The 26,565-nt window shown below is 42.4% G+C and overlaps 2 protein-coding genes across 2 annotated transcripts in view; one reads left to right on the forward strand and one right to left on the reverse strand.

Annotated features, from left to right (window-relative positions):
• LOC112117860 (sodium- and chloride-dependent transporter XTRP3) overlaps positions 1-14,091 on the forward strand; it is a 33,308-nt gene extending 19,217 nt beyond the window's left edge. Inside the window, exons 6-11 of the mRNA XM_024215954.2 lie at positions 478-719; positions 3,293-3,455; positions 5,577-5,781; positions 7,727-7,886; positions 10,429-10,594; positions 13,299-14,091. Coding sequence (XP_024071722.1) covers positions 478-719; positions 3,293-3,455; positions 5,577-5,781; positions 7,727-7,886; positions 10,429-10,594; positions 13,299-13,448 — 1,086 coding nt within the window. The 3' untranslated portion in view covers positions 13,449-14,091. The remainder of the gene's footprint in view (positions 1-477; positions 720-3,292; positions 3,456-5,576; positions 5,782-7,726; positions 7,887-10,428; positions 10,595-13,298) is intronic.
• Positions 14,092-14,725: 634 nt separating this feature from the next.
• On the reverse strand, positions 14,726-25,542 carry LOC112117861 (small nuclear ribonucleoprotein Sm D1). The gene is made up of 4 exons (XM_024215956.2): positions 25,363-25,542; positions 23,483-23,559; positions 18,417-18,608; positions 14,726-14,911 (listed from the first exon to the last, which is right to left on the reverse strand). The coding sequence occupies exons 1-4, from the start codon at positions 25,374-25,376 to the stop codon at positions 14,835-14,837; spliced, it is 360 nt and encodes a 119-aa protein (XP_024071724.1). The 5' UTR covers positions 25,377-25,542; the 3' UTR covers positions 14,726-14,834.
• Between the last annotated feature and the right edge of the window lie 1,023 nt (positions 25,543-26,565).

Below are 26,565 nucleotides of genomic sequence, written 5' to 3' on the forward strand. Positions count from 1 at the left end.
ATTATTTATATACTGAATAACAATATCAGACCAAATTCATCCCTGAATTCAACAGAGTTACACCACAGATGAATATGGCCTAAGATACATTTCAGTCCAAAGATGTCAAAGGAGATCATTAGACATTTCTTTGCTAGCGTAGATGGGTGCAGTTCCAGTTACTTCAGTGAAATTTTGCTCATCTACAGCAGCAGAGAATTTATCCCTGCATATAACAAAACCATTTTATTCACCCACTGGAGAAACACATGCACACAGCCTAGTCCTGCACTGCTTCTAGGTGTAAAACTCACACTGACTTTAATAGGTGCTGTGCGAATATAAGGTCTCAAGCAGAATCAGGTCCCTAATAAATGAGATTACTCTCTCCTCTATGTCTAGATACTACAATGATGAGAGCCTTAGACATACCATAGATAAACAGTCTGAAGTCCACTTTTATTTTCATCAGCCATTGCTCACTCTCTTGTTTTACAGCTAGAGCAATTAGCAAATCCTAAAACCTGGATTAATGCAGCTACCCAGATCTTTTTCTCACTTGGTCTTGGTTTCGGAAGCCTGATAGCGTTTGCCAGCTACAACGAGCCAAACAACAACTGCGAGAGACATGCCATTATCATCTCTTTGATAAACAGCAGCACGTCAATATTTGCCAGTATTGTGACTTTCTCTATCTATGGCTTTAAGGCGACTTTCAACTATGAAAACTGTCTAAGCAAGTAAGAGACTGGAGTTTTAACTTATTTCCCCCCCCCCGAGACATGACATAGGATGTTACACATAGGAAAAGAGATTACATATATACACAAATAGCAGCTGTGCAGCATAGCTCCTTGAGTGCCACTTGAATAGAGCTGATAAATATGCAGGAGATATTAGATTAGATAAGATCTGAGATTAGAATTCAGGGTGCACTGTTCCTTTTATGACTAGTACTGATTATCAGAGTTCAAGTTACTATTGTCTGCAAGTTTTGAAGGTACCATTGCTGACAAATGAGTTTAAAGACCCACCTACATTGCAGTTATAAGCAGGAGGGTTGAGCAGGTTACAGAACATTGTTCCCTGAACCAGTTACAACACTCTTTTCAATTGCCCTGGAAAAGGCATGCACCTATGTCCTGTCACAAGGTTAAAACCTCGGAAGTCCAAGGACTTAGGCGAGGGACCGAGTTAGGTCCTGCCTACACTGCCAAGTTTAACTATGTTGTGCCCAGGTCACTGCCTCAGCATGATAGTGAAGATGGCTACAGAGCTTTCTACCTCTGATGAGGGGTGTATGAAGTCTATTCCATGAAACAGACAGTGGCTGGATTCCTACTGACTGCGTTCAGCACTGCAGCCCACCTTTAAGGTAACTGTAGGCAGGCATGACGCCAGGAAAGGAATGGACAGCAGACACTTTTTAGAAAGCATGAGAGAGCTTCTTTGCTGCTGCTCCTGTTAAAGCACACTCACAACTGGAGAAAAGTCTGATAGAGTCAGCAAGTTCCAGGCCAGAAGGGACCACTAGAACATCTAGTCTGACCTCTAGTATACCCCAGGCCACCCACTCAGCATCTGCACACTGACCCAACAACTGAAATGAGATCAAAGTATTACAACCCACAGGAAACTAGATTATTATGAGCCACAGGCAAAGAACAGGAGGGACTGAGGTGCACCAGTGCCCAAGGCTGATGCAATGGCAGGGAAATTATTAAATGAGATATACCCGGATAATGCTGGCAAATGACCCACATCACACACTGCAGAAGAAGGCAAAAAACAATCAAACAAAAAAACCCAACACAAGGCCCAATTGTATCTAGGGGGAAATTCCTTCCTGACCCCACATATGGTGATCAGTTAGACCCTGAGCATGTGAGCCAGAACCAGCCAGCCAAGCACCTGAGAGAGAGAATGTTCAGTGTCACCTCAGAGCGCAGCCCTCCCTGCCCAATGTCCTGTCTCCAGCTTGGGCCATCTCCTGATCCTTCAGAGGAAGGAGATAGAAAAAATGGTTCAGAAAGAGACATTTCCCAGCCCTTTCCCCCCCGCCCCATCAAAAATGAAAACAGGAGTTCTCAATAAAAGGCTTACTTTTGAGAAATGAAAATCATTCAAAAGGAACCCTGTGGCTTGTCCCCCCACCCCATTATAAAAGAGTAAGCATGAGAAGGAAAATCCCAACAGTCTCCATATGACACAAAGGCACAGTACAACTATCACTGCTTGAAAAATCTTTGTACAATAGCTGGAAATTCCACAGACTCTCCAGTGTCAAGGGCTCTCATGGTACATCATCCCAGGAATTATCCAAACCGATTATCAAAATAGCAAACAAACAAGAATTTTGGAAAGCGCAAATACCGAGGGCCAAATTTTGCAGACATCCTTTTTGCAGATACAATTTACAACCTCAAAACGTATGTCCAATCAATAGTTTTACCCACCTTTCAGTTGTGGGCACAAATCTGAGTATGAGATTGCAGGCTCTGCTGGGAACTACAAAGCATCAACTCCTATTGATTACAGAGAGCTGTGAAGGAGTTCAGCACTTCACAGAAGATACTCAGCACACTGCAGGATCTGATCCTAAAGCTATATTCTCACACGTATACAAAGTCTCAGTGACTGGACTACTATTATATTTTTGTTAGATTTACGCAGCACTAACCCATTGCACTAATCACAGCAGAGGACAGGCTAATATTCCAAGCATCTCCTTTGTCAGAAAGTAATTGATGCCATGTGGTCGTCATATTAAAAGAGGCACAAAGGAAAAAAGACAGAGGGGCAGATTTTCAGCTGATGTAAATACCGTAATACCACTGATTTCAGTGGAGCTACGTCAGTTTACATGAACTGAGGACCTGAGCCAGAATTTGGGACCATCCACTCACAGCAATAAGTGCAAATGGAACTGAGAGGAATAAAATAAGAAAATTAATTTTCATATAGATGCATAGATTTTAAGGCCAGAAGGAACCATTATGATAATCTAGTCTGACCTGTTTAACACAGGGCATAGAATTTTACCGAGTGATTCCTGCATCAAGCCAATAACTTCTGGTTAAGCCAAAGCATATCTTTTATCCCAGTTTTCCTTCTTCCCCGTTCACAAGTGTAGTTTCACATTTAGCCTCTTTTCAGCATACTTTACTGAAGTATAGCAAGCGCTCTCCTGCCTGTCCCTCTGTGGTATTCTGGAGTGCACTCCTCCACTTAAAAGAAGCTGCATCCAAATTCTGCCACTGAAACATTTCTTCTAGCTTTACTAGAAAGAAACTAAATTATCTTGGCTTTACAGGGTAATACTGCTGTTGACAAACGTTTTCGACCTGGAAGAAGGAGCTTTAACTGCAGACAATCTCGACAGTATGAAAAATTACCTAACGTCTACTTACCCAAACCAGTATGCAGAATTATTGCCACAGATTAAAAACTGCAGTTTGGAAGCTGAACTAGACACGGTAACTTGCTCCTTTGTGCACCAGCCTTGGTTCTTTTTTTCTCTGTTTCCTTTTCCCTCAGTCAGAAGTGGAAGCTTATATTGATGGTCGGGTCTAAGGGAGAGAAAGAACACGAACTCTATTAGCTCTTGTACTGATGAGGAGGTCCTGAGTATGTTTAATGTGATGGTAGATGTTACACTTAGCTTAGGCAACCTAAGCGACTCCTTCCTTGCTTAGGCCACTTAGCAGCCCCAGGTGATTGTAGCCTTTAGGTGAAGATGCTTCTACTGAGTAACTTTAGATGGAACATTTATATTCTCTCTATATATATTATATATATATTCTGCAGCTGCTGGCTGCCATAATTTGCTTCTAGCATAATAAGCCAGCTGTAAATTAATACTCACCTATCCCCTGGAGAGAGGGGGGAATTGTGACCCAGAGGGGTCTCTGTAGGCACAGTGCCTCCTGGGGCAATGTAGCTTACACACTAGCCCGGGCTCTGAGCTGTGACACTTAGTCACACTCAGACCTCTTCTGATGGCCTTGGCTGGGCAAGCGAATTCATTAAAATAAAACCTTCCCACGCCCCTCAAATGGAAGAGGAGTCAAACTGTTTGGAGACATTCAAGTAAAAACTCCCATTCCAACTTCCCATGCGCCCAGGACTCCCTCCCTGCAAACCTGGGGTGCACCGGGATCTAGCCACGCAGCTCCTATTAATTGGCATCTCACCGCTGGACTCTGAAGATGGCACAACTAATTTTGGTGGATGCTGGCTCTGCTACAGTAGACTTAGGACCTAATCCTGTAAACTTTACCTGTGTGAGTAGCCTTTGATGTCAATGGAACAACGCCCATAAATAAGAATTTCAGGGTCCAGCCCAAAATGTTCAAACCTTCTATAAGCAAAACACGGTCATCACCGTGTCTGCCAGAAACGCCTCCCTGTAGATGAACTGGCAGGAGGGAGGTGATGTAAGTGCAGGGCTGCTCCTTTTATCATCCTTTCCCCTCCGCTCAGGCAGCCAATTGACTTCGCTCAGTAAAGCACCAGCTTTACTGCTCAAGCCCTAAGCTCATCCCTGCACTAAGGTTTCCTCCAGCACGATTGCCATGCACATTGGGCTTCCACATCGTCCGTCCGCCCAGCACTAACGGTGTGGCCATCAGTAGTACATAGCATGTTACGGGTTGCAATGAATGTGGGAAGGCTGCTAGGTTTTTGTGCGGGTCATAAGTCTGGCCCTTTGAGATTAAATGTAAGAGGATGTTGCCATATTACTTATAGAACTAGGAGGGGAAATGGTCTGCATTTCTAAACCCAGCTTTAATAACAGCCATCTAGTCACTTGACTGCTCTGCCTGCATTTCCCATCTGTACTAAGGGGGATAATAGCTACCCTCGTGGAGGTGCTGACTCAGGCACGTTAATGTTTGTCAATCATTTTGAAGATGAGAAGTGCCAAGTATTGTTATCGGCTTCATTCCTGCCCCACCACTACCCGGGGGAATAGTTCTTCTACATGCTAGCAGGCCCATTGAAGTCAACGGGTGACATTCTGCAAATCTAAAGTAATTCAAAGGACTTCAGTGGAACTCCTCAGGCTTTAGGAACCAAGATCAGGATACGATTCATTTTGATTACTTAGGACTACTTGCCTGAGTAAAGATTGCAAGATTGGTCCATTATTATTCCGGGTAGTAGTAGGAGGCCAATTCTGCACCATTCAAACAGGCCAGCAAAGATCTCAACTAGTTCATTACTCAAGGCTACTGGCACATAGTTACCATTTGCCATCATTAAGGTCCAGATTTTGATGCCTTTATTCATGGTGAGTAGTCTTATTGGAATCAGTGGGTCTCCTTGAAGAGCAAGGCACTAATCAACAAGAGTAAAAGGTGGCAGAGTTTAGACTTACCTTACCTACAGTTTTCATTTACTGTTTAAAGCGGTAGAAGTAGAGCTTCAGTAAGAGGCAGGAGACGTACTTTTAATGAAAGGTTATTTTGGGTTAAAGTTCTTTTGTATAATAATCTGATGTTGATTTCTATCAGTAAATAAGCAAGGGTGTAGCTATCTGAAGAGCTGACACCACCACGCTTGGTTAGGTTCTACTCTCTTCTTCTCATTGGCAGGCTGTCCAAGGCACTGGACTGGCATTTATAGTGTATTCGGAAGCAATAAAAAACATGGAGGTCTCTCAGCTGTATTCAGTGCTGTACTTTATTATGCTGCTGATGCTGGGCATAGGCAGTATGCTGGGGAACACTGCAGCTATCCTCACCCCTTTGACAGACAGCAAATTTCTGTCCACCCATTTACCTAAAGAGGTGATCTCAGGTAAGTTCACTACCACATAATAAAACAGGTCGACAGCGGGTAGGAATTCAGGCTGCATAAGGAGTGAACACACTCAAGAGGGATTTGGAAGCCCCCAGCGTGGAAGGTTCTGCATGCCCTCTACTCCCACTGACTTCAAGGGAAGTGAAGGGTACTCAGCCCCTTGCAGGCTCAGGTCCTAAGGGGAGTTGACTGATTACAGTGGGAGTTCTGAGTAAGTAAGGACTGCCCCACCCCCGCAGCCTGTCAATTGCATGAGGAATGTCACGTGAGGCCTGGTCGCCAGCCTCCAAAATGCAGTTCTTTCACAACAACCGCAGACGCTAGTGTGCATCATTCTCATTCATCAAAATAGTGCTTTAAAAAAAAAAGTCAAACATGATACGAATAAGGAAAAACAAAACAATGTTACAAGTACACAGTGAATATTTTTTGAAAATCTCAGCAGGAAGCACTTGTGTGTCCCTTGTACTGTAATACAACATGCAGATACTTTGCTATTGGTTTCACAGAATATATTTAAACAAACTTCAATCAGTGGTGGCATTTCTCAGGGAAGATTGCCTGCCTCAGTTTATGTTTGCTGTGAGACCCAAGATAGAAAAACTCCCTAGGAGGAACCATAATTCTCCAGAATACAAGGCCCAGAGTATTTTATTGCTTTTAAGAAACAGACATTGCAGAGATCACGTCTTCATATTTACAAGGACTTCTGACACAAATATCCTGTCAAATGATCAGTCAGATTAGTATTTAATGATATGTGAGCATCAAAAAGTTTGCATATGCATCCAAATGTCTCCATATTTATAGGAACTTCTTTGATCTTGAAATCAGATCACAAATGTATAGTATCTTAGTACATCTGCCTCTGACCAAAAGGAGGAGAAACTCCTATCAAAAAATAGCTAGCTACATTTTTTGAACCTCAAAACATTTGCATCAGTTCCTATATTACACCACCTGTATAGTTTTAACTATAAATAATCCACCATTATCAGCAGAGTTCCACAGAGTTCCACAGTTATTTCATTCACATAGCCTGCCAAAACTATTTGTGTTCTTATGACACAGAACAAAGGCCATTAGGTGGGAGGGTGCATGTGTGATTAAACAAATAATCAGGGATGCTTCTTCTACAGCTATTTACAAGAAATCATAGCCAATAGCTTTGTGCTCATAACCAAACCAGCAATAACAGTGTATGAGCAGGGTCATAAGAAAATATTTTGCAAGGAAATATTTTTTAGCTTCTTCATACTGTCTTTGCGTAACAGCAGTCATGCCACACCTTTACTATTCATCAGGTCAAATAAAAAGAAAAATCACAATACCCTCCAGCTTCACAGGGATGCTGTGAATCTTAGTTCATTGACGTTTGCAAAGTGCTTTGAGATCTTCACAAGAAGGAGGTATGCAAATGCAAAGGCACCTCACATTTGGTGCTGAGTGCAGAAATATTAAGATACTGCCTTTAAAATTAAATGCAACTTGGGAAGCAGGCAAGAGGAAATTGAGTTAATTTCACCTTTCTCCAACCTCTCCAGTTAGTGCCATCAGAGAACATCCCAGATGCTGATTGCAACTCTCTGTGCTTTTTCAAGGCTTCCCTGCTAATTTACATAGGAAAGTGCCACATGAAGCAACAATTCTTCAAATGTGGGGGAAATGGTCTTTAAAGCTTTATAATGCAAGCAACATACATTTAACAACTGTAGCACAGGCCTCACCCACATCAATGCTCTAGCCTGGGTATTTATATAGCATCAATCACTGTAGTATGTAGACATTGCTAGTTTTCTTGGTTCCCCTAAGACTACCAATTACCACTAAAAACAGGCTAAAACCCGATGTCTTTTATTTAATGCAAAGCCTCCGACTCTTGCCCTAGTAACATTTTCCTTTCCGTTGAGGCTAAAATAACCTCTTTGTTTTATTCCTACAGGTATTGTGTGTTTCATCAACTGCATTGTTGGCCTGGTGTTCACCATGGAGGCTGGAAACTATTGGTTTGACATATTCAATGACTATGCAGCTACCCTCTCTCTGCTGCTCATTGTTCTGGTGGAGACGATCGCTGTTTGTTACGTCTATGGGCTAAGGAGGTAAGAGTTTAAAACCTCCTCCCTTACTGCTGTAACTGTGCCATCGCAGGGATATGGTGCAGGCAGGACACACTGGGGAAAGCACTTAGGCCAGGACAGCAGCTCCAGGGGGAAAAAAAAAATCTTTCATCAGATTTGAGGACTGAGCTGTTCTTTCAGCCTGGGCAGCCAAGAGGGGGTGACACTCACAGAGCTAGGTGGGGGTGGCACCTCCCCAGCAACATCCTCTCATTCCCTCACAAGCCTCCCCAGGGAGGGTACCGGGGTCAGGATTCATTCCTGGGAAAGGGACGGGTTAGAGCTGGAGTGACCCCTGGAGTTGTGCTGCCCCAAGCACGTGCTTGGTTTGCTGGTGCCTAGAGCTGGTCCTGTCCCCTGCAACTCTGACCCCACATCACTCCCCACAGAAGTTTAAAGCTGACTGAGCCACAATGGCAGGAGCCAGTAGGGCTGCACAGCGCCCCATCACACTTCCCTGGTCTCCACGTATCTGCAGGCTTTGGGGGGTCAAAATAACTCATCCCAGGCACAAATCCCATCGCTGGACTAAAGCACTGATGCCATGGACATGATCAAGGGGAGCCTCCGACATTCCCACTTCCCCCACCCAGGTTTTTCCCTACCCCGGGGACAAGCTGGCCCTAAGCCACTGGTTTAGGTAACATGCTTTTTCCCTTTCAGCCTGCACCTATGTTTTCCTACAAAGGTCACTATTAAACTGTGCTTACCGGTCCTTCCCTGTTAACTCACCTAATTCTTGCTCTTAGCTCTAGTGCACATGCTGCATCCTTTGCCCAAACCCTTCCCCTGCCCTCAGAACACTTGCACCCTGGACAGAGCAAGCAGCTCTGGTTACCTTAACCCACGGCAGAGTTTAAATAGGAAGGGGAGGCGGAAGTGAGAGTCAATTGGGTAACCCAGTTCCCCATCCCTAGCTAGGGTGACCGGATGTCCCGATTTTATAGGGAAAGTCCAGATAGTTGGGGTTTTTCTTACATAGATGCCTATTATCCCCCACCCTCTGTCCCGATTTTTCACACTTGCTGTCTGGTCACCCTATCCCCAGCCAATGGAAAAACAGCTTCCTTCATGCTCTCGCATCCTGAGTTCTGGGCACTGTGCTACCTGGCAGGTGTTCCATGCAAAGTGATGTCCCACCCACCCACACACATACACATTGACTGGGAATAGTGGGTGGGAACAGTTTAATCAGACTCATCCATTTAGAGGTAAAAACAATCTTGGTGTTTAAGGGTCTTGCGACTGCAATCCCTTCCCATGCACAGTCCCACTCAGGTCAGTGGCACTCCTCAGCCTAGGCAGAGCAATGCTTGGTACTGCTTGCAAGAGCACCAAGCAGGGCCAAGAAAATCCCATCACTGCAAAGAAAAGCATTGTGGTCTCATCTGTTGCAAAGCCCAAGCAGATGTGTTCTATAAGGGCAGAGGCCAGCAGGGCACAGGGGTGTACACTGACACTCCTGATATGTTAAGTTTATACTTGTTAGCTGAACAGTGAATTTAAAGTTTTTAAATCCTATTAAGTCATTAAAATATATAAACATATTTACTACATCCAGTTCATAGATGTATGTTACATCATTATACAAAACAAGGGACCAAATATGTGACTCCTATTCTTAGTATTTCCCACATTTTCACAAGGGATCTTGAGATACTGCATAGTGCCAAAAACACACTTTCCCATAGGTTTTGTCCACATGGGTTACTTAAGCATGTCGGCCAGGGCCATAATCGGTCTCCTACCCACTAGGAAACTGATCACCTTGCATTATTTGAACTAATACAGAAACTTTCTGCATTTGTTTAGGGGGGAGTTGTTTGGGTGAAAAAAAAGCTAGAAAAATTGTAAATGATTCTACCTGCTTTTCTCTAGCTCTCTCTCTTACCATGACCCAATGTTTTCCACTTAACTTCTGCTCAATACACATTACACACCTTTTGACCTTAGCAGATGCTCCTAGCGAGCCAAATTACCTGCAGCTAGGTCTCTTTCAGCTCACATCCTGCCTAGCCACATACACTTTTTCCTACTGAGCAATTTCCCCCCCCTACAGGCAGATTTGGTCCTTTATAGTTGTAGAGCACACCTAGGTACATGATATTATTTGTACATATTTAGATAGGACTTAATGTGTGAATCCTGTTAATCTCTAGGCCCTACACATTAGAAATCCCTCACAAGCCTTTTTCCTTTGTATCTTTCAAAATACACCTTTTCCTAATGTAGCCAAGAAATACAATGAGGAACTAAAAGAGGAAGGGACCTTGAAAAGTCAACAAGTCCAGGCCCCTGTACTGAGGCAGGACCAATGAAACAGTCCATCCCTGACAGGCATTTGTCAAACCACCTCTTAAAAACCTCTAGTGATGGGGATTTCACAACCTCCCTTGGAAGTCCCTTGGAGCTTAACTATCATTTACAGGTAGAAAGATTTTCCTAGTATCTAACCTACTAATGCAAAATCAAAATGGTAGTATAGTTGAACAAACTGTGCAATTTTTTTTTTTTTAAAAAACAGATTTGAAAAAGACCTTCTCCTAATGCTCGGACATAAGCCAAACTGGTATTGGAAAATTATGTGGGCTTTTGCCAGTCCTGTGCTAATTATAAGTTTGTTGATATTTTACCTCACTGACTACATCCGCACAGGAACACTGCAGTACCAAGCCTGGGATGCCACACAGGTATTTATTTTACTTATCACTTTGTTTCATCACCAGTCCCTTCTTGCCATTGGGACTTGGAGATATCAGCATATTCAAGGTATGGGGGGAGCCTGCTCAAACTGCACCAGCTGAAAATTAACACGGCAGGTTTCAATCTGGAACTAAAATGGGTCTTTAATTTTAATGGAAGGCAGAAGCAGCTGCATTCCCTAACCCTCACACAAATAATAAAGCTTTCCTCTAAGAGTTAGAATCACTTGTGATATTTTGAACAAACAAAATTTATAAAAACAGCAGTGATACCACACTAAGTGATCAATTGTGAATAGGAAATGACATTTTCATGAGACCAAGAGGTTTTCAGTACTTCGAACAAAGCTCCCACATACCTAATTACACATACAATAGAATGAATCACAATCCAATTCATTCTCCCTAGTGGGCATAATACATGTTTTATAAAAGTACTTAAATACATGTTTATCACAGAGAAAGAACAATTTGGATTTTCTTAAGTAAATATTAATTTAACAAAAAGAACAGGAGTACTTGTGGCACCTTAGAGACTAACAAATTTATTAGAGCATAAGCTTTCGTGGGCTACAACCCACTTCTTCGGATGCATATCTAAGGTGCCACAAGTACTCCTGTTCTTTTTGCGGATACAGACTAACACGGCTGCTACTCTGAAACCTATTAATTTAACAACACTCCAGGACATGTTCCCTTTGTTAATAAAAGGAAAGTAATCAAGTTTACAGTGTTTTCATGCCACTGCTAATTTGGGTATCTGAAAGGGTTCACGGTTTCTGCTCTTGGCTGGAGAACCGCAGATTCCAATGCAGCAAGACTGAAAACATTTTGCAGAGACAGGGATCACAACTGTGCCATGTCAGGAAGAAATAATCCTGCTGAGAAAAGTTTCCAGTGACAAATTTAGCCTCAAAGTGAAAAGCTTACATAACCACTAACATTTCTCACTATTTCATGTTAAACAGCTGTAACAAATATTTACCTGCACCAGCTATAGTAAGCTTTGTTGCTTGCTGCCAACTTCCAACTGGTGATAAGGGGCAACACTTAAAAGACAGCTAGTATACTGCAGTATCTCACACAATGCTAGCTGTATGAGTTGTATCACAGCTGACAATCCCTTCAAGTGTTCAGAGAAATCTAGATGGTGCTGCTGAATGCAAGATGCAGGCCTCCATTCAGTTTCTCCATTTAAGCACTAATTACATTATGGGGAAATAGTGGACATATAGTAAAGCTCTGAATAGCTATACAGCAGCTTTGGGTTGTATTACATAATTTAGCTGGATTCCCAGACCACCAAAGCTGAGAGCAGTCAGCTATAGTGTGTCCAGCACTAAAGGCACACATACAGCACTCCTGAACAGCCTCCTTATTGATTAGTTCATGGAGTGTTGGTCACAGCTCTGTTCACTCACCACAAGAATGAGAGGACTATCCACAACTATGAAGCCTCATACGGTGTGGTGAGGGGTCAGAGGGTCAAGGAGCACATTTAAAAGAGGGAGAATTAGCAAGATACAGTTGGAATTCGGATAATCCCATTGAGCATGGGAGAAAAAGAGAGAGTAGCTTAAATCCCATAAAACATAGTGATGCTGTAGGAACAGAACTGCAGCCATGTAGTTTAGATTAAAAAAAAAAAATTTTTTTTTTTTTAATTGCTTTAGCTCCTTGATACCACTAAACCTTGAATTCCACACATTTAGGCTTTTTACAGTGGCACTAACAGGAAAAGTGACACCTTGTACCTTTACTTTCTGACTGCTTGAGAGCGGAGTGCTTTAGAGATGTGCATAATCTGGGAAGGACTTATTCTGAACTCATGATTAAGACAGCATCTTTCTCCCCCTTAAAGAGACAGGAAGTGAGCCATACTAATATTGTATTTAGAATAGGCATACCTTACAATTAAAAAAACCCTTTCAATGAACTTAGTGTTCTTAAAAGGTGCTGATGGGAGTAATAACCACAGCAAGTACAGACAGATAAGCACAGGCAGCAATGCTAGTTACCCCATCTACTAGGGTGTAGTCTAGGGATAAGGGTAATTGTTTCCATGACTGTTCAGGATGTGGCCTCTGTTCAGATTACTGAGGCAATGGCCTATCCTGGGAAATATGAGAACTGACATGAAATCATTCACTTATTTTGTGTAGCACACTCCACTAGTACCTTGCCTCAAGGTTGGCAGTTCAAATCCAGCCTAGGTCAGTAGTGACTAAAGCTCTATAGTCCATCTCTCTCCACCTGCCACAGCCAACACACAGGACAAAAATTAATCATGCAAATACAAAATGCTGTGGGATTCAACCCATTAGCATAAATAACTTTCTATAACTGTTTTCATGATTCTTTATTTCTACTGTAACGTTTTGGTAAGAACAAGAATATGTATTGTGCACAGCAAACTCTGGAACTAAAATGAGTGATGTCTCTTGAAGTGACAGTCCATACCAATCCTTGATATTTACATCAAGGTATACCGAACACCCCTACACACCAACATCTGCTTTACAACTTAACTTTGTTCTCTAGCAAAACGGTGTATAAATTTAAGATCACTGCCAGCCATCCAAAATTAAAGATCCAACACTTTTAGGGTAGTGAAGGATCTCATTTCTTATAGTAAGTTACACAGAGGAGAGGGCTACAATTACTTCATGCTAATATTCTCTCTTATTTGCAGGGTCAACTGGTTACAAAAGATTATCCAAGTTATGCCCTAGCAGTTATTGGACTACTTGTGGCTGCATCCACAATGTGTATACCAATAGGTGCATTAATAATTTTTATTATGAAGAGACTGAAGAAGAGAAATGTATCAACACTTGAGTGAACATTCATAACTGGACTCATGAAAACTTTATCACCAGTTGCAATAACTGTGTGGATCTTGGAGACCACAGTAACCATTACTTGTAGCAACTATTCATAGATTTGCAGAACCTTGGGTGATGTATTTACCATGAAGTGCTCTTGGCAGCTCCCACAGTGGTTCAAAAAGTTCTTCTGTGGCGGACGAAGCCTTAAGAGGGTCTCTAACTGATATATAAAGAACAGCAGCTCATAAAAAGCCACCTAGCACAAGTTACCAAGTATTATTGGCTAATGACAACTGATGTTAGGCTGTTATTTCTCACTGTGCAGTACTGCCTACTTAAAACAATGAGCATCAATTATATGAAAGCAAATTCTTTTGTATCTGAAGTACTGGAAATTACTCTTCAAAATAGTATGCATGTACATGAGTGGTTTTCTTGGAGTTTTATATATATAGTTTGACTTCTCAAGTTTTGTAATCTGAATGTGGCAGTCTTTTCTATTTGAGAGAAAAAACTAGGAAGGAGGTCAATATTTCTTAAGAGCTGACGTAAAAGCAAAACAGCTTAAGCTTATGCATAAGCTGTGCCAATTCTTATGTTTCCAATAGAAGTAAATATCAGGTTCCACTATGCAACTGTGTACAGTATCTGTTTTCTAGGGAGTTACTAGTAGATGCACATCTTTAAGCAGTAAAATGTATCTGTGACATAGTTTCACAAACCACTCAACACAAAAGCCTCACACCATACAACTAACTTCAACAAAGTTCACACCCATGGATATGTATTTTGATTTTAATCTTATGATGCCACATTCCAATGTTTTATAGACCTGAACCATTTTTCCCTGTGAGAAAGTTTTTCTATAACAGAATGAACTCAAGATGTGTTACATTTTAAGTTTCAATTAGATAGTAGAATTGTACTATTTTTTTGTTAAGAAAAACAGAAGAGGTCACCCTGAAATGCAATGTTAAACAAAAACACAACATTTAAGAAGTATAAATTCTCTAAATATACATTTTGGTTATGTGGCCTTAATAGAACACAGTATGTGTCTTGCAAAGGAAGAAGCAACGTTCATTTTGATTGAACAGTATTACAACGTAACAAGTAGCTTACCTGGTCAGAGAAGAGCAAGAGGTGAAATTATAGTATGTACTAGGAAAAGAAATCATCTCGGCTGAACTGCATGAACAAAGGTAACAAGGCATGCTTAGTCCGCAGTAATGCTCTACGGTTGCATACAATGAATACAAACCTCATTCAGGGCTTAACTGACAAAAGAGACAACTTTTCCACATTTGCGTTTATTAAAAATCGACATTGTAAACAAAACCTGTACAAAAAATATCAGACTGCTTAGAATTTTGTAACTTGTATCTGTGGTGTGAGAGAAGTTATCGCCTAGGTCCCCCTCTTCCTCTGCCACGGCCACGGCCTCTGCCCCGACCTCTGCCACGGCCTCTTCCTGCAACTGAGCAAGCAAACAAAACAAAGAACAAGTTAACTTTTACACCTGAATAGAGTTTATTTGAAATAAAGTGTATACTGTATCAAATGTAAAAGACATTGTATTTTATCATATAGGACTTGTAACTGGATACCAGACTGTGATAATGCTATCAAATTTCAGACACACCAAAGTTTTTGTTTTTCTATTTCAATTCCCTTGCACTTGATTTTTGCATTTTTTAAACAAAAACTACTGTACAATTTACACTTCTCTATCTACTCCACTTTCAGTTCTGAAAACAAAGGCATATACTAGCTTTCTGAATAATATGAAAGCTTGACACAAGCCCCCCCGCTCTCTCTCTGAATAAAGCCTAACGATTCAGGAATTCGGATTTAAATACACAAGATGCTACAATACTGTGGGCTTCACACCCTATCCATATAACTTATCTATGGCAAAATGTATTATCAAAGAAACAGGCAAAGGTAGGTGTAAAATGTGTAAGTGTAGGGCCAGATTTTCCAAACTGCTCAACTTTCTTTTAGGCAACTAAAAAGTGGTACATTTCCTCAAGAGCTGATCATTCAACAGCTCCCATTGTTTTCAATAAGAAATGTTGGGTGCTGAGCATTTTTCAATTTTTGGCCATCTCTTGCTGCAACAGTTTAGTTCAAGAAAAGTGGAAATCATCTAACTGATTTACTATATTGAATAGGAAAGAACATGCTAAGTGAGGTCCTATTCACACATTCATAACAAATTTACCTACTATGTTGGCATGTCTTTTTTCCTAATACATGCCTGACAGAACTACTGACCAAGCTGCTACAGATTTTATATATCCCATTAGGCAGGGACTTTCAAAAAAGGCATATCCCATACAAAAGGCACTTGCCTCTTTTAAGCAATGGGAATTGGAAGCAATAAATATGCCTCAATCATATGGCTTTATGACATTCTATCAACAGGTATGGTGCAATTTTACCCAAAGGAGGCTGGGCATGACCCCATAACCATTTAGAGGTGTGTTCTAATCATGGTGCTTTGCATGTTTAACTATGGTTTGAGATGATGGAGAGTATTGTGAAGATCTGGAAAAAAAAAATAGGTTTGTCTTCATAAAACATCAGTAAGGTGCATTATTATGGAGGATTAGCAAATTGAGATAATAGCTCTAATTACATATGAAGGTCATACATGTTGGGGTTTCTGATTAACTGAGCTGGTTAATGAACAAAAAATTTTATGGAACTCATCTGTGTAATATTGTAAAAACCTATTCACACTGTAGAGTAAAATATTTTGAAATACATAACAGTGCACTTTTCTTCCTCCCCCCAATGTTTGTCAAAGTAAGTGGGGGGAAGGGGGAGAGGGCAGAGGGATGAAGGATTTCACAGCTGGCAGCAGAACCTCGCACAAACATGCAGCATGTATCCCCCAAGAGAACCTTAACTACTTTTTGGCAGATTAATTCCGTGTTCATTTACCAATAACTGAAATTAATAAGTGAAAAATGTGAATAGTTATGCTGCACATAGATATTAACTGAAAACACCTGAATGCTTAGTTGCACAAGTAGTGAGGAATTCTGTAGGTAAGTTCCACAAACAACCTGAAATGGATATCACCAGCTTAAAAAAAAAAGAGCTTTATTGAAATTTCTTTACCTATTTTTCTAAGGCCTTGGCTACACTGGCGCTGTACAGCGCTGCAACTTGCTGCGCTCAGGGGTGTGAAAACACCCCCCCCAAGCGCAGCAAGTACAGCGCTGTAAAGCGCCAGTGTAATCAGAGCCTGCAGCACTGCACACTCGCTCGCAGCGCTGCAAGCTATTCCCCTCGGCAGCGCTGTGAAGTCCCGAGTGTAGCCAAGGCCTCAGGTAATTAACGGAAAAATTATAGACAAAACTATTCAGATCGCAACAAAGAAAAACATTTGAAAAAAAATAAGAATAAATGACAGTAGAAACAAAACTTGACAGAGGTACTCAGGAACAAGTGTATTAACCTGAAGCTACGTTTACTCAATTTCAAAAAACGATTAAGATTTCCAATAACTTGAACTCTACCCACCATGTCACAGTTTCAATTTATTAAGTCAGAAACAAACTAACGTCTAGCTACTTCATTTGTTTCCAGTACATGCCACAAGCCACCATCCAACACATACAACCCGAAGATCATTCTCTTGTTCACCTTCCCATATGGTACAATGTAACTAACAGCGTGCCTCTTATCCTTCATGTACTGACCCAGAGAAGTAACCCATTCCTATTTCAATTTCCCACATAGTCAATAGATTATTCATAGAGGGTGGGGGAGTCACACAATGTTGTGGAGAGCCCTATCAATGTGCCTACACAGACTAGTGCTACACGGTCCAGACTCTGCAATCACCTTATTTATATAAATTACAGACCCCATACTCCATTACAGCTCACTTATCCTTTTTATACAATCCACATAATGTGTATAGGCCAGAGATCTCAGAGTACTACATTCACCAAACCAGGCTAGGATGTTATTTATTGAAGAGAAAAGAGGGGACCAACATTTCTGTAAAACATACCATGGTTCCATTCACAGTTTAGTGTTTCCAACTGCAGTCAGTGATTTTAAAGTTTCAAGTAAAGTTATCTTAAGCATATCCTTATTAGGTGGGTGAAGACATGGCACACAGGTAAAGTTGTTTATGAACCCCTAACTACAACTTTTCTCTTTTTCTAGTTTTTCTTGTTACAACAAAGTTTTAATAGTGTAGCTTTAAATTAATAGTCCCCTATTTACAACTTTAATGCTATCTTAAAGATTTTTGTTTAGGAATTGTTTGTCTGAGGAAAAAATTAGAACACTCTTGTGTGAAAATATGATGTAGATGGCAGCTGGAGCCAGAACCCTACCTATCTGAAAACATCCCAGGTTTATCATGAAAGTTAAGATCTCCAGAGACTATATAGAAGCCAAAGGTTCATTTTTTCCCCTGTAGCACATGACTCCTCAGTTATCCACTCATCATAGTAAGAGGCCCCTCTGTACTAGCTCTCATAGAGGTTAAGAAACAAAACCTGAAGTTAATAGTGCAAACAGAGATGTGACGCACACACACTAGTGAACTTCAAAAGCAAAATAAAAGGCATTTTGAAATTCTCTCAGAATTCACTGGTTTCATTTTTTCCTCAAACTTCAAAAAATGTCTTCTCTGGTAGGACACCATATACACAATTTCAGATTTATGTAGAATTTAAGAAGGGTGTCCAGGGTTAACCTTATACATTGAGTTTCACTATCATGACATCAAATCATCTACAAATTGCCAGTGCCTTCCAGCTAGAGGACAAGAAACCTCAAAACTTACTGCAGAAAAAAAATAAACAGCAAGCTATCAATCACAGAAAACTAAAATTTCCTAACCAGACATTTTTTAAGATTACTGCAGATTCAGTAAAAGTACTAATTTATGGAGGAAACAAACCACCCCTTTAGTAATCTGGAATAAAACAAAGGTGAAATCAGAAACCAACCTGCTTCCCTTTTCTTGGATTTGACTTTTGGTTCAACATCCACTAGCAAGGTATCTAGAGGCAAACTGTCTGGCAGAATGAAGTATCGAATGTTATTTCCTCGAATACTCAATGTCTCCAACTGTACAGGCTCTCTGTTCTTCAGTGTCATTTTCACAGCTTTAAGATGCGTATTCATACTGACATCCACTCCTGAAACAAAACAGACAGATGACAAATTTTAGGGAAGAGAGACGAAATGCATCAAAAAACTGGTTACTTTTAGCATGCTAGGTAATGCCATTTTCGAAAGGACATTCTTACTAGACTTACATTTGAAAAGGAAGCGCACAATTAATAGCTATTTGTGAAAAATTTTATTTAAATGACTTGTCCACCAAATGGTAAGTCTTGTTGAACCAGAAATAGAATCCAATTCACCTAGATAGCATTCAACTGCCTTAATCACAAAACCATTCTCTCTCTTCCTGTAGTTCCCCATCTTGTTCTCTAAATACCTTCCTCCCCTACAGCTAACAAGGCAATGGTCGAACAGACTCATTCACTGCACAACCCTGGTTTATTCACGGAGCATTGCTCATCCTGGCACTCAAGTTAGACAGTGGTCCTGCAAGAAAAAAAAGTGTATGATCACTTAATTAAAGACTATCATTAAGGCTGCGAGTCTGCCATGGAGGTCACAGATTCCATGACTGTCCGTGACCTCCATGACTTCTGCAGTGGCTGGTGCTGGCTCAGGCAGCCCTTGGGCCAGCAGCAGTTTGGGTGTGTGGGAGGGGGCTCAAGGCCTGAGAGTATGGAGAGGCACTTACCTCAGGGTGGGGGGCTCCCCGGCTCACACTGGCATGGCCACTCTGCAGCTCCTAGGCGGCGGCAGCGTCTCCGCACCGTGCACTGCCCATGCCCGCAGGCCCCGCCCCTGCAGCTCCCATTGGCCAGGAAACTGCAGCCAATGGGAACTACGGCAGCTGATGCTTGTGGTGGGAGCAGCGGAGCCTTTGCTCTGGCCCCTGCCTCCGCCGCCGCCGAGCTGCAGGGACATGGAGCAGGGCAGAAAGCCCTTGCCAGCCTCGCCAATACCTCCTCCCTCCAGAACCAGCAGGGGTCCCGGGCCACCCCCTAGACCGTCTCCCCCACCCAAGTTTTAGTCAGGGCGGGTGTTTTTAGTAAAAGTCATGGACTGGTCACAGGCCCATGAATTTTTGTTTAGGGCCTGTAACCTGTCCATGACTTTTACTAAAAATACCCATGACTAAAACGTAGCCTTATGTATCACGATACATACAAGGAGGCAGAATTAATGGACAAACTTAATTCTGACATTTTCTAACTTATAAGTACCTGACGTTACAACCTTAACATTATTTTAACAAACTTTCTTTGTATTTAATTTCCTAGATCTTATTAAAAAGAAATAAAATAATTATGTGCATTTGTAACAACCAGCCTCCTCACCTATCACTTGTCATCAGTAGAGCTCTACCAAATTCATGGTCATGAAAAACACATCACGGACCATGAAATCTGGTCTCCCCCTGTGAAATCTGATCTTGTGTGCACTGTTTACCATATACTATACATATTTCACGGGGGAGACCAGTTTCTCTCAAACTGGGGGTCCTGACCCAAAAGGGAGTTGGGCAGGGGGGTAGGAGAGGTGTCACAAGGTTATTTTATGGGGGTTGCAGTATTGCCACCCTTACTTCTGCACTGCCTTCAGAGCTGGATGGCCGGAGAATGGCAGCTGTTGGCTGGGTGCCCAGGTCTGAAGGCAGCACCCCGCCAGCAGCAGGGCAGAAGTAAGGATGGCAATACCATACCATGCCACCCTTACTTCTGCGCTGCTGCCTTCAGAACTGGGCAGCTGGAGCATGGTGGCTGCTGAGGGCCCAGCTCTGAAGGCAGAGCTGGGATCCTGGCCAGCAGCTGCCTCTCTCCAGATGCCCAGCTCCAAAGGCAGCGCTGCCACCAGCAACAGCGCAGAAGTAAGGGCAACAGTACCACAACCCCCTTACAATAACCTTGTGACACCTCCACAACTCCTTTTTGGGTCAGGACCCTTACAATTACAACACAGTGAAATTTGAGTTTTAAATAGCAGAGATCATGGAAGTTATGATTTTTAAAACCCCATGACCATGAAACGGACTGCGAATTTGGTAGGGCCCTAGTCATCAGTGATATATGAACCCTGGACCCTCAGCACAGCTCTCTAGCACTCGAGTTAATGGACTAACTAAAAGGGCCAGCAGCAGTAGAAGGCTATCATCTTCTATGGACCAGCTACCAGAGGACAAACACAAGACTGAAACACTGGGTTACATATCCAGGAGTCACCACATTTTACAGACAGCACAGTCAAACACAGAAAGGGCAGCAGTGTGGCCACAGTGTTGGGTCTAGAGTTAGATGGGAAACTTTTCCAGCTCTGTGAAAATCTTTGAGATTTCAAAAATAAATAAATAAATAAATATCCCATTCTGCACTGGGACAAATCCAAGGCCTTTGCAAAGAAAGAGAGAGTTTTGCCTAAACTGATATGTCCCTGCAAAAAGTTTTTGTTTCAACAAACTGGAATTTTCTGATGAAAAACAGTTTCACTGAAAAATTCCCAACCAGCTCTACTTGGGTCTGCCATTTTAGCAGTCTGGATTACTTTCCCAGTTTGACACCTCTCAGTGACATGCAAGGCCTTACTCAACAACAAAGGTTGTAAAGGGCACAGAATTAAGGTCTGTAGAAATAAGCAAACCAAGCATTCACAATCTTCTGGTTCCCAGGCTTATGTATCTCCTAGGTAATTGGGATTTTAATAGTCGGAGAGAAGAGGCAGGAAAGTAGAGAAGTGGAAAAGAATCCAGTCTGCACGTATGCGATCTGGTTGTGTTATATACAGCATACTTCCGTGAGATGCCAGGGCAGTGTGTGCACTCAAGTAATGAACACTAATGAATTTGACAGCAGAAAAGATCTTCAAGGATTTATAACTACGAAAAATCATCATGGATTTTCATAGGCCGGCAAAAAGCACCTTGCAGATCCCAGGAACATGCCTCTGCCAAACTTCAATGTGTTGCTGCAATGAAGGCCAGTGTTAGGGCTCCATCAAAAAAAAAGTCAGAAAAAATTAAAATAATGTTAGGCAATAAATGTAAGGGCTGCTGCTTTGTGAAGACTACATGGCATGCCAAAGCTAATTATTTCTAATGTCATTTCAGCGTGAAGTCTTAGTCTAATGTAGACCTATTAATTTTCAGGGTCAAATTTTGCAATATCCTACACATGTTCTCAAAATGCATGATAGGAACTTGGATTAATTTTTCTATTTCCGATGATCATGCCAATTAAAATTAGTTGTACTCTTTACTGTTTCTGTAAAGAGCTCCTATCACAAAATTTAAGGCTGCAAATTATATTACTTCATTAATAAAAAAAAAAAAAAAAAAAAAATCACAAAACACCCTCACTCTTTGGGGCCTTCCGGCCCATCAGGGCACTGCTGACCACATAAATAGGTCAGTGCCCCCAAGGAATAACAACTTTAAAAATGTATGCTGCACTTTATATATTTTCAGAATATTGTATAATAATTAATCCTCTCAAAACTGTGCGGTAGATAAGCATCTCCATTTTACACATAAAGAAACAGTTTAAGCCCTTGTCTACACAAATTAGCACCAGTTTACAAGGTGTGTTTTAAAACCACTGTACTGAAATAGGAGCAAGTTTGTCTAAAGAACAGACACTTACTTTGATTTAAGAGTGGCATATTTTAGCACCAGTTTAAGCTAAATAGAAATAAGCTTCCCCACAAACAAACATGCACTGGTTTAACTAAGGCCTTGTCTACACTTAAGTTTAACCACTTTGACAATGGCATAGTTAAAGCAAGAGTCCTACTGTAGATGAAGTTATACATTTATAAACATGCTTACACTGGAATAGTTTACTGTGGAGTTCAACAAAACAAAATAAGCTATACAGGTATAACTGTCTACACTAGGGTTTTTACTGCCAGTTTAAAAAATATATATACGTCACACCCCTTACTGACAGCTGTACACGAACACCCACAGTAAAACTTGAGGGTAGACCGGACACACCTTTAGTTAAACCAGTGCAACTCTGTGTATAGACAAGGCCTAAAAGAGATTTCCCCTAAGCCACTTGGTGTGCCAATTATTACAATTCAGGAGTACCTGGCTCTCAGTATTATAATCTAACAGCCCAGAATCTCAACACAGAATATTAAACAATATTACAAAATTTGACCTTTTGCTCTCTGGTCTATTATTGTGACCAATTATGATCTATGAGTCTTCAAAGCACTTCCTGGTGGTCTATGAAGAGCTGGCAGGTCAGAGTGATGGCCATGCTTCCAGGTGCTTCTACATGCACCTGGGCTCTTGAAAAGAGCTCAGCTGCCTGTAAATATAGATAACTGGCATCTCATTTTTACCTGCCTTTAGTAGGGGATGCCTCTAAAGGAGGAGAAGAAACAGGAGCCACCACCTGGGTCTGGAGATGCTAGTTACTAGATGAAGAATGTCAATGGAAATGTAGAAGGGAAAAATGCAGTTGAGCAGCAAATTCAAGGCAGAAGGAACTAAGGGATTGAGAAGCACATGCAGGAACAGAAGGCAGCAAAGAGAGAACAACAGAACAGAAGGGTGAGAAAAAATAAACACAGTAAACCCCAGTGTGAGACAGGTGCTAGTCCTCAACACAGTATTTATTCAGATGTGGTCCATATTATTAAAACTCTGAGAACATCTCATACATTAGATTAGTTGCCTGTTGCTGGTCTTTAAATTAAAGATACATGTAGTCTGAACATTCACCGCAAACAAATATCTGAGTAAGTAACAAACATCTGAACTGATGTTCCTAATGCTACTGCTTATGGGGTGATTTTACACTTGTCACCAAGTATTTCACAAAATGTATCTCTTAAGGAAACTCATTTAGCTATCACAGTGGAGTATCTTTAGAAGAGAACAGATTTTCCTTTCACTATCAATTCCTTCATTATTTTGGTTTAGTGTCCAACATCTTGAATATCATACCTGTGATTGTTCCATGCACCTGTGTTCCATTCTTCAGTTCAATGGTCACAGTCTCATGACTCAATTTCATTAGAAACCTGCAAAATAAAAGTGTAGTTGAAAAACAGAACTTCCATTCCAATATCACAATACGTGAATAATCTTCAGAAAGTACCCAGGCCCTGCCATACATATTGCACAAAGCGTGAAGCAATCTCAAACCTCATAATATTCCAAAAATGTAATTCTGTATGGACTCTGAGGCTTTGCAACAACAACAAAAAACAAAACAGTGAAAACCATACAAGAGAGCACCCTTGATAAGCAACCTGATTGGACACTGCTCCAAAGAATCCCCAAACATACAGAGTACAATTCTGCTACACCTTTATTTGGAAGCCAAGCATTATAAAACATTCATTAAGCAGCTGGTTTTTGCTGGTTACCTGTCACTTAGGACAAGCTTTGCTTTTTAACAAAATAAATATAACAGCTACAGTCACTGCTATGGTGCAAATAGCCAAGTACATTACTTGCATCATAGGGCTAGAAGGCACTGCAGGGGTCAGTCATCTAGTCTAACCCCTTGCCAAAATGCAAAAGTACCTAAACAGAAACAGGCTAGTTTATCCCAGAATTTGTTTAGTTAAAAATGGTTTTACAAAGCCGTCAATAGTAAAGGTATTTGTTAAATAACTCGTTTGCATTAAAAACAGTCATTATAGCCCAAACACCATTGCACTGTGCTAACATTTATGAACCTTAAAGTGAAAGTGGTAATACAACAAACTAACCTATTTTCATTTGTACAAGCTGAATGAAGTGCAAGAGGTGAACAAAAGTGAAAAATAATTTAGTTTAACAATTGTTTGAATTATTGTTTAAGAAGGAGAATTAGTGTTTTAAACATTGCTTTAAAGAGAGGCTATTGGGATTTTTACAAATCCACTGCCATACTTGCTTTTTTTTTTAGTTAAATACGACAGATGGGAATGCCCTGACATAGCAGCACTTACAAGCACCGCATGAGTGCTCTTTATATGTGGATTAGTTGGGGACAGGGAGTCCCTCTCTTGCTGAGTTTAGCAGCTCTGTCTGAGAAGGGAGCCAAACTTTTCCTTACTCCGCCCAATCTCACAATTACCAGAGAATAAGTCTTCTGGCTAGTAAACAATCGTATAACTTGTTGCGGGCTGCTTTAAAATACGCGGGAAATCATGGCACCACATTGGGTGATGGCATTTTCTTTTATCAATAACCGGATTCATGTTTGCTTGTTGGCTAAGGAAGAAAGCGGAAGTAGCGATGGAGTCACAACCAGCGAGCAAAGATCAGAGACCAGCAAGAACTATCCAGCTACGAGTCTAACCCAGGCTCGCAACCCAAGTGCCACAAGCCAGCCGCTACCGCGGGGGTGGGAAAAGCCACGTGCGTGATGTTAAACGCCCGTTTCCTTAGGGGGATGCTTGGGAAAGGAGCAGCCCCGGAGGGGGAGGGGGGGAGAGACCTGGGGCAGCCCCGCGTTGTGGGGGTGGGGCGGGATCGGGGCGGGTGGGAACGGCCACCCCCGAGTCTCCAGCTCAGGTGCGCGCTGTAGGGGGGGAGGGGGCTCCCTGGCACCGACCTGCCTGGCAGCCCCTCGCGCCGGCTCAGCGAGAGCCGAGCCGATAACAGGCGGCACCTGCACCGGGGAGGGGGAGGGGCGGGGGGGCAACGGTGCCCTGCTCACACGCGCCGTGGAACGGGGAGCCTGGGGCGACAGCGGCGCGAGATCAGGGGGGCGGGGGAAGGGGGAGGAGCGCGAGCAGCCGGAGCGGCACGAGACGGGGGAAGGCCCAGCGCGCGCCTTTCCCGCCGCTGCCCGCTAACCCCCAATCCGCCTCCATCCGGGCCCATCTCACCTCACGAGCTTCATGGCGGCGGAGCAGGGGCGTCAGGCCAGCCGGCCGGGACCACAGAGCGGCAACCCCGGCAACGGGGAGAGGAAAAAATTGAGCTCGGTGCGGAGGCCTCAGACCAGGCCGCTCCGGCGCTCGGTGAAAGAAACGGCGCTACTGAGCGACTCAATGGCCGGAAGTGACTCTCCTCGCACCCGGATATGAGTGGAAGTGGCGCGGTTTGAGCGCCCCCTGCCGAGCCGGGGGACGCAGCGCAGCGGCGAAGGGGGCGGGTTGGCGCCGCTTCCGGGCTGTGCTAGGAGCCGCGCCGGCCCCGCGTCATGCCCCTGCCCCGAGTCGGATTGTGCTAGGGTAGCAGTTCCGATACGTAGCGGCCTGTAAGAAACGGCTAGTGTAGTAAACTGCTCCCTCATGTAGCAAAGGCCTATAATAATAAATGGAGATATCCTATCTCCTAGAACTGGAAGGGACCCTGAGAGGTCATTAAGTCCAGTCCCCTGCTTTCAGTAGCAGGACCAAGTACTGATTTTGCCCCAGATCCCTCAGTGGCCCCTTAAGGATTGAACTCACAACCCTGGGTTTAGCAGGCCAATGTTCAAACCACTAAAGCTATTGCTCCCTCCCCTCCAGGTAGCAGTTCCTTGCACTATAGTGTATGTGAAATTGCTACATGTAGAAATGTGCTACCTGTAGCAGTTATTTATACCTATAGATTGTAAGAAACAGCTTTTGTAAGAAGATGCTACTTCCCTCATAGGTCATGTTTTCTAGACCTTAAATTTTTTTTTCGCTTCTCTGGACTCTCCAATTTTTACTCCAGTTGAGCAGATATCTCAGTACTCCTTCCTAGGAAGTCACTTCCCCTTTTGTATACGTACAGCTTATCATTCACAAACTTTGTAATTGTACTCTCTACGCCATTATCGATTCGCTCCCTTTGCCACTTTTTAACCCGTCAAAAGCAGTCCCCACAATCCTAATAAGGGCAGGGTAAAGGGCAGTACAACAGTAAGTAGCACATTACTACAGAGAGCACTCTAAGGGCTTGTCTACACTTACCGGAGGGTCCGGCGGCAGGCAATCAGTTTTCTGGGATCGACTTATCGCGTCTAGTGAAGACGCGATAAAATTGATCCCTGATCGCTCTGCCGTCGACTCCGGAAATCCACCGTGGCAAGAGGCGGCAGCGGAGTCGGCGGCAGCGGT

The sequence above is a fragment of the Terrapene carolina genome, unplaced genomic scaffold (assembly GCF_002925995.2).
Source record: "Terrapene carolina triunguis isolate 2854851 unplaced genomic scaffold, T_m_triunguis-2.0 Scaffold34029, whole genome shotgun sequence".
Classification (NCBI taxonomy): domain Eukaryota; kingdom Metazoa; phylum Chordata; order Testudines; family Emydidae; genus Terrapene; species Terrapene triunguis.